Raw genomic sequence first — 8,956 nt, 5'->3', positions numbered from 1 at the left:
TCAGAGAGTAATGAAGTTCGTCTTTGTAGCAATTTGACAAAACCAAGACTGGACATAGAGAACAACACTATTTGAACTATATAAGTTTTCTGATCAAATATTAAACAGTTTAGATAAAACCATGCATGATTTTCTGACACATGATGTGTTCTTTTGTGTTTTATCAGGTTTCAGACTTGAGATGGATGTTGTTTTGTTCTGTTTGTTCGATAAGGATACCAACGACGTAATTCAGCTAAAATGAAAATTAATTCGCAATAAACTTTTTTTTTGTTCATGTAACTGACATCTAGCCAATCAATTAATACTTCATTTATATTTTTTATGGCAATCTGTAAGTGGCTTTATTTGAATTGCTTACTGCTGGAAGTGCACCTTACTGATGAAATGTAAATCAATGTTAAGACAACAACAATAATGTTAGCAATAATTTATTGGGAAAATTTCTAGTGTACCTAGGGGTGAGGTGAGTAAATCGCTCATAACTCGTGAGCCGCTCATAACTCGCTCATTAAAAGCTCGCTTAAACTCGCTCATTTATCCGCTCATTTAAACTCGCTCATTTACTTAAATGAGCGAGCATGAACATGATCCAACTCGCTCATAACTCGCTCATTAATAATTTGCCACATCTAATCCCTGCCACATTTAATCCTATGTAATTATGTGTAACATCAACCTTGCCTCATTAAGATTGATAGATAGTGAGCATAGTTTCATATTTAATCCTGTGTAATATAGTGAGCACAATGTAACATTTAATCATGTGTAATATGCTAATATTCATAGTTTCATATTCATTTTTTTTTTGTAAATCGGCAGAACCAAAACCTCCGCCTAAAGCCCAAAACAAGTAATAGTCATAACAACTCGCTCATTTAAATGAATTATGACAATTTGTTGAATTTTGTTATTATGACTTTTAACAAATTTTGTTATGCGTGGGCACACTATATAATTTTGTTATGAGTCATAAGTCATAACTCGTGAGCCGCTCATAACTTGCTCATTAAAAGCTCACTCATTTATCCGCTCATTTAAACTCGCTCTTTTACTTAATGAGCGAGCATGAGCATACCCTAACTCTCTCATGCTCGCTCTTTAATCACCCCTAAGTGCACCCATTCAAACTTTCAAAATAGCCAATTTTCCCATCAAAATGTTGAAATTTCTTATTTCTCATTCTAAGTTCAAACTATTTCTTATTTTCCCTTGTGTTGATTAAATCTGAAAATTTAAGTTGAATTTATAATTTTATTTTGTTTTGAATTTAAAATGTCTATTTTGCCCCTCTTTTAAACTAGAGATCTCCTTTCTTCTTCACCCCATTGCTGGTGTTACTCAAATTAAACTAATGATTGATGTCTCCACCTGCTCTAGTATTTCTCTAAACAGAGATTACAGAGATCGTGAGACACTTCTGGTTTTAGCATTTCTCTAAAACAAGTTCAAAAAATAACTTTACTATTATTATCAAATCGCAGAGATCGTGATGCACAAACAAATTCACAATTCAAGTATTAATTTTTATTTACCTTTCAACACCCAAATACTTGGCTTCATATTACTATTTATTTTGGCAGCATCGAACTAAATTATACACGATCCCTATTTTTCCTGGGGAATAATATCCAGAAGCACTCAGATAATCCCCGATTTATCACAAGAACCCCCTCAACAAATAAAAAAAACTAACCAGCAAAAATTAACAAATAAATAGAATATCAAGCCTCTCGACGATCTCCTCTTTAGCACTCAAACTGATTTCAAATGGCAGAACAGTGGGCCGCATCGTTTCAATCTCCCTTATCAAATCTTTGCACGGTTGACAATCTTGACATCGTCAAATCCAAAGAATTTTCGTAGCACGAGCAGGTGGATAAATCATTGGTTTCCTTGATGTGACTTTAGATTTTGAGTAACAATAATGAGTCCGGCTAGTATAACATCAGTGTCATTTCAACATATATAACACCAACTCTAAAACCTATCGAATTGACTTCAAACGGTAAATCCAAACTGTTCAAATCGATCTACTTCATTAATTGTGTGTTTACATCAAAATTTAGAATTTTTCGAATTTATTTAGTATCAAGTCAAGCGGTCAAATGTGTGAGTTTTTAAGTTAATTTTAATACATTCATTTTTCAACATTTTTACCACTTGATTTGATACTAAAATAACTCGAAAATATAAAAAAATTGTATCTAAACGCATCCGTCATAAAGTAAATTGGTTTGAACGATTTGAATTAGTCATTTGAAATCTATTCAATTGATTTTGAAGTTAGTGTCATATGACACCGATGTTATACTAGCCGGACTCAATAATAATGGGGTGAAGCAGAAGAAGAAAACAATGAGATCTCATTTTTAAAAGAAGGGTAAAATAGATATTTAATCTTCAAAAAAAAAATTAAATCATAAATTAAATCTAAAATTTCAGATTTAATCTGGGGAAATAAGAAAGGATTTAAATTTTGAATGGGGAAATAATAAATTTCAATGTTTTGATGAGAAAATTGACTATTTTGAAAGTTTGGATGGGTGCACTGGAAATTTTCCCTTGGCAAATATTCTTGCAATTAAGGGTTCACACATCAACTACTACAAACTTTGAGCATTAATGAAGATACGAGCATAGCAATTAGGGGTGCAAACGGATTGGATATTATCCGACCGTATCCGACTCCGTATTCGAAAATTTAATACGGATATCCGATATCTGAATATCCGTGCTGATACAGATATGGATATAGTTTTGAATTTTAACTATCTGTATCCGAATAGTAGATATATATTATATAGTTTAATATATATTATGAAAAAATTTATGTTATTCACTATTACAAAAAGCGGATATCCGTGTCCATATCCGGTTAATATCCGATCCGTATCTATATCCGTCTAATATCCGATCCGTATCCGTATCCGGAAAATAAAAACGGATACAAATATGATTTTACCACTATCCGATCCGTATCCAATCCGTTTACACCCCTAATAGCAATTCAATTTTGAGCGAGGCTACGATATTATGCATAGTGCACTTTGAGTGAGATATTGCAGCTCTTTATGCAGAGTAGAGATATTGCAGCAGAGTAGGTATTTAATTTTGAGTGAGGCTACGATACTATGCATAGCGCATTTTGGTATGTATTGTAGATTTATATTTTCAATTTCAAAATTCAAATAGTTGATCCGTTCTGTTCAACATGATCTCCATATGAAAATGTGTTTGGATATCAAATTTTATATTTTTGTTAGAAACTTAGAATTTTTTTACTATTTATTTAGATAGGTAGAAAATCACTACATTTAATTCTAGAATCTTATATTCAAGTGATTTTATACCTATTTAAAAAAACTGCAATCAAATTTAAAAAAATGTAAAATTGTAAATAAATTCTAAAAAAATATAAAATTTGATATCAAAGCACATTTTCGTATGAAGATCGTGTTCGGCAGAATGGATTGATTTATTAGACTTTGAAAATAAAAAAAATATGAATATGTAATACGGACCAAAGTGCACTTTGGATAGTACCATAGCCTCACCCTTTAATTTCTATGGGATTCCTTCGATAATAATAAATGGCTATGTTGAGGGGTTTAGTTCCTCTTTCATGGTACAAACTTCATGTGATGGACAGATCTGGACCGTCCATATTTCAAAACACATTTAAATTCTCAAGCAATAAATACAACATAAAAAACAGTCGAGAAATAGAACACAATGAGTTGTGTTGTACCAGTACAACGGTACTGGGATATCTTCAAACCGTCGACACACAAATAAAAATAAATATTGCGATTCACAATTAATCAAAATTAACATTCCTCGTGCTCTAACCAGTACCACTATCTTGAACTCAATGATCAACTGCAAATGCGTGCAAACTACCTTTGTAAAACTAGGTGTTAAGGTCATGCACAGACTAACCGCAAATCTCAGCCAATAAAGGAGATTCTGTTTAAAACTTGACATTTCCATTTGCATTTTTTAAATAATTAAACAGTACACAGCCAACAAGCAGAAATGTCTATCTCTATGAAAAAAAATAACTTGCAAATGAGAAAGAGAAAGAAACAACTAACTTTAGTACAAAATTTAAATAATTGAAGTGACACGGACAGAGTGATCAGCAGAACCAGTAATGAACATGTCAAGAGTCGGGTGCCAATCAACGCTTGTTATGGCTGCACTATGTGGCAGTGTTTTCATCCCACTCATTTGCCCCTGTACCTGTACAATATAAATCCATGCTTCCATTAATTTGGCATAACCACATCAATTAAGATATTGTCAAAGGGGCACTATGAGTTAGTTAATTGACTAATAAAATTGTCAGCTTTATTAATTGATTTGTTCATTGCTCTTTTATTTATTTCTATTTTCTGCTTTTTGTTATTATTTTCTTTTATTATTTTTTTCTTCTCTTGGTTTGAGGAGAGGGGGGGACCTCGTAAATAGGTGCCCTGACCAAGCCGGAAGTGACCAGCAATCTCTTTCCATCAGCATCTAGTGCTATTTCATGTCGGCATTTGTCTAAGCTTTCTTGGTTGCAAAACCTAATATAAGCAAAGCAAGACACGAGTCAGAATATAAGCTTTCCGGGCTGATCCAATAAGCCCAGCCCAGAATAAAACTGCAACCGAACAAAGCAAAAGACAAGTCGAGTCACATAGGTAAAAGAGCATCTTACTTGTTGCAATCTCTCGACCAGAGGATCTGACCTTGGTTATGCAAACTCCACTCAAAAATCTGCAATACAAGTTAATACAAATTCAAGACCCACTTATAAATTTAAATTTTAGAAAAAGAGTCAAAACACAAAGCAACTGACCTTGCCATCAGTGCCTAAGCTAAAGATGCTTGTCTCGGCCGGCCCGAATTTAACCGAACTAACAGCTGTGTCATGCGCTGGCCATCCTGTTATCTGAAGGCCAGCTGACATATCTATTCTTTTGTTCAGGAATAATTTAATGAGAAAATAGAACTATATTGTTTTAGAAATATTCTCTTGGGAAGGATACCAAATATGTGGATCATTCCATCTGTTGCACCAGCAGCTAGAATTTTACCGTTGTGGTTAAAACACAGAGAGGTGATGGCAGGTGGGTCCTCTCCAAGAGGAAGCACTGTCTTCACAAATAGAATGCAATAACTGTATTAATATAGTATAAACATGGATTTTAAGAAAACATAGTTGTGTATCTTTTGTAGAGGTACAAACTAGTTGCAAAACTTTGTATTTCTTATTTGTAATATTTCCTCTAGTTTTGTCTTATATCTTAAGCAATTAAGTGAGCAAAAACATTAAATAACTAATTAGAAAACATAAATCAGTACCAAAATGCAAGAAGAGTAGATAATGGTACCAACAGTAGTAGTACAGATATAGATCATTTAGTGCTGAAATAAAGTTCATACCACAGGTTTCAACAATTTCATATTCCAAACTGTCAAGGAAGCAAAGCCGGCTCTGTCAAGTATGGTTGAGCCACGCCTAGAGAAATAGAGAGTAAATGAAAAAATAGCTCAGGGAAAAAGAACCAGCTTAATAAAAAAAAAAAAAAGTGTGAGGCTATGGTACTATGCATAGCGCACATTGCTTTGTACTATGAATCAATATCTCCATTTTCAAAGTTCAAACGGTCAATCTGAACCGTTCAACATGATCTTCATATGAAAATCAATGTACTTGTAGATCATATTTTCCTTTTTTTAGAATTTTTTTACTAATTTTTTTAGATAGGTTTAAAATCACTTGATCTAAAGATTTTTTTTTTTTTTGGTATCATTCATGACCCGTAGGTCTTACAACTGTTCCAACCTCACACAGCTACTTAACTCCTCAAAAGTTAAACCCAAACCTTGTTCTGTCCTATCCCAACCCACTGATCTCCCCAAATTAGCTAATAAGTGAGCCATTTGTAATCTTGCATCATTCCTGTCACAGTGAGCCGTAGACAGCTGATTAGCACTGATATTTTGCAGCTGCCGTGCTTCCCAGACTTCATTGAAGGATTGCCAATCATGAATAACAGGCTGTTTATGAGCCAGACCATTCAAAAGTAGTCATTTTCTACATATCTAAAAAATAGTAAAAAATTCTAAAAAAATATAAAATTTAGTCTTCATGTATTTTTTCATATGGAGAACATGTTGAACGGTTCAGATGGACTGTTTTAACTTTGAAAATGAAAATAGTGATCCATGGTACGGAACAATGTGCCCTATGCATAGTACCATAGCCTCACTAAAAAAAAATCATACCTCTTTGAAGCCGCTGCGGAGACAAAAATTGGTTCCACTGGACTACACTTCATATCCAATACACTGAAGAAGAATAAGCAATACCCATAATTACGCTAATGAAAACAAAAATTAAGTTGCAGTGAACTCAAATTTACTTTTAACCAACCTAGGATATTCTTTGGATGTGCTAAGATCAGCGACAACTCGCTTCGCATCAGCATTCCAAGCTTTAATGCCCCCATCTGCCGTTCCTATGAGTAGCTATTGTCAACAAAAATTAACCAATGATATAAAGTTCTTTTGTTTTTTATCTTTCCTTTAGACAAAACAATTTATCAATTTGAAAGAATAAATAATAATTACACATACCAATCGGTCTGATCTACACTCCCAATCAAGAGACATAATCTCAGTGCCACAATATATGGTTGCATTTCTGGATGATGGTGACGATGAGTCATATGTCCAGATCCTACAATAAATATTGAGACAAATTATAATAATTATCTCATAGAAGAAATAAAAGTGAACTATAATGAAAAAAGAACTGTTTACCTGACAGTGCCATCTAAAGAAGCACTTGCGATATTAGCCCCAGATGCTGAGAAACGACACCGGCTTATTGGGCTAGTATGTCCCAAAAATGTTTCCTTTAAATAAAAATATTAAATGCAATTAACAAAAGCAAAGAAACAAAAAGTTTAAGCTTACTGCATGTTACCTGAAAGTTAACTTTAACTTCAGTGAAATCTTCTTCTCTCATCAACTCTTGCCGGTTTCCTGCATAACATGTTCAACTTATAAATATATGAACTCCACAAGATCAAAAGTTAAATAAGAAAATTAAGCAATAATTACATGAAGCTCAACCTGCCTGGGTTATATTACAGCTGCTATCTTGAAACATCTCATCTCTTAAAGCAGACTGAGTCGAAACATTACTTGTATCTGAAGATTCATTTAAATCCTTTGTTTCGGATCCTGATGTAGTGCTTTTCCTATGATGATCATTGATTGATAGATCTTTGATAATCTTTTCCTCTCCAAGAACGGTACGAGGCAAACTTGAAAAGGAAACAAAAAATCAGATGACATCAATTTATCAAGAAAATTCTTTTAAGAGGAGCAGAATTAGGAGATTAGAACTTCAGTGCCGGAAATAGGAATTTGCAAAATATAACTGGTACTGGTACATTCTAATAACAACAATGTACCAAAATATTTATATAGCCGCCCCGAGAATTTAATTGCCAAAAGAACTGAGACAAATCCAATAGAGAACTTAATTTCCAGAAGAAGACCTGTAAACCCTAAACCCCACCAAGTAAGCATTTGTAACCTTGCAAACAAGCTGAATTTTAATGGTACCAGTAGTTATTTGGAGATAAAATATATTTACCTTTTAAGGCCTGATATTTCAGCTTCTTTCGCCTCCAGCAGGGCTTGAAGCTCTGACAGTCTATTATTCAGTTGCTTTATGTCATTTTTCAGAAGATTTACAGTAATCTTTTCTGTACTAATTTTTAATAATGATGGAAGACGTGGTAGATTAAGGAAAATGCTCAAACAAGCTATAAAAATAAGTACAATTCTCCTAACTAAAAAGTTTGTTTCCTTTTTTCAAAGGAGCTGCTGAGGAATATTTCAGCTTCAATTATTCTTAAACAAACATTAGATACAAGTACCATAACAGTCTGAAGCTGACTAGTACAGAATCAGTCCTGGTTTCAATTTATAGACCTAATACAGGACCATGAAATAGACATAAAATAATAAAAGAACATGTAACTAAGTTCACAAAAGGATATGAGTTCCATTGAAGATCTCACTTAAGAAATTTCGAAAAGACACAATCAATGCATCCAGCCATTCTTTGGAGAAATATACACGAAATTGGGGATCCAAGCTAGGGTTTTTCATGTATGGAATAGCTGCACATAATATTCATTTATTTAGCTAAAATATATTACTAAATGTAGGTAATTTCATGTCCCCCCTGCAAAACTTAATATATCAACTTTACTAAAAGAGTAGATATTCTAAGTACTAGGCAGGAGAAATCAGGGTTTTGTGAGTTCATTTTTTTCTTTTATTTTGTTTTTTTTTTCAGAAAAGTAGTCTGTGCACATGAAATTTTCCCAATAAAAATTTGGAGAGAAACCAAACAGAGTGCCAAATATACTCACCAAACCAAGGCAACCAGTCTTCTCTCTTCTCTAACAAGTAATTCCCATTTAAACCAAAGAACTCTGATACTTTATCTGGCCGTGAGGATTTCAAAGCATAGACAACATAATACCGTAGCACCGACAGTTCCAATTTTGACAGTGCAGACAATAGAGAGGTCTCTGAGGGAGATGTCAAGCATTGCTTGAAGAAATTTAGTAGAGAAAGCAACTTGTCAGGCTGAAATTTTGGTATATACAGAGAGAAGATGAGATCTAGAATTTTATCCACATCGAAATTTCTCCCTATATCAGTTGATGACTCGGATTCAAATGATTGTAATGTTGCTGTGAAGCCTCTGAAAATTAGAAACTCGCGCACGAGTTCTTCTGCATAGCGCATGTTCTCCATTGACAGATGGCGTCGTCGTTGTTTGAGATCGGAACCGAATTGGGGCGCCTCTGCTCCTATTTTGTGGTGCGGTAGAGAAAGAAAGGTCTGACTTGTGGGACCAGTTCGTAGGAAAAGG

General features: G+C 33.8%; 1 protein-coding gene across 1 annotated transcript; it reads right to left on the bottom strand.

Moving 5' to 3' along the window:
- Positions 1-3,875: 3,875 nt before the first annotated feature.
- Positions 3,876-8,956, bottom strand: LOC144567759 (uncharacterized). The gene is made up of 15 exons (XM_078317931.1): positions 8,448-8,956; positions 8,070-8,192; positions 7,661-7,802; positions 7,132-7,325; positions 6,983-7,041; positions 6,817-6,911; positions 6,631-6,733; positions 6,428-6,522; positions 6,280-6,342; positions 5,434-5,509; positions 5,037-5,145; positions 4,847-4,959; positions 4,706-4,764; positions 4,463-4,571; positions 3,876-4,245 (listed from the first exon to the last, which is right to left on the bottom strand). Exons 1-15 carry the CDS (start codon positions 8,836-8,838, stop codon positions 4,111-4,113), a joined length of 1,866 nt encoding a protein of 621 aa, XP_078174057.1. The 5' UTR covers positions 8,839-8,956; the 3' UTR covers positions 3,876-4,110.

The sequence above is a fragment of the Carex rostrata genome, chromosome 16 (assembly GCF_964058835.1).
Source record: "Carex rostrata chromosome 16, lpCarRost1.2, whole genome shotgun sequence".
Classification (NCBI taxonomy): domain Eukaryota; kingdom Viridiplantae; phylum Streptophyta; class Magnoliopsida; order Poales; family Cyperaceae; genus Carex; species Carex rostrata.
Note: the sequence above shows the minus strand (reverse complement) of the source record. Positions and strands in the feature narration are given on the sequence as shown.

What these genes read in the sequence shown, in the direction of transcription:
- LOC144567759 (XM_078317931.1), bottom strand. Translation starts at nt 8,838, where the DNA reads ATGGAGAACATGCGCTATGCAGAAGAACTCGTGCGCGAGTTTCTAATT. An exon ending in CTGTAATATAACCCAGGCAG is followed by an intron (nt 7,042 to 7,131) that starts GTTGAGCTTCAT and finishes CATGTTATGCAG; the next exon opens with GAAACCGGCAAGAGTTGATG. An exon ending in TGGTCGAGAGATTGCAACAA is followed by an intron (nt 4,572 to 4,705) that starts GTAAGATGCTCT and finishes TGCTTATATTAG; the next exon opens with GTTTTGCAACCAAGAAAGCT.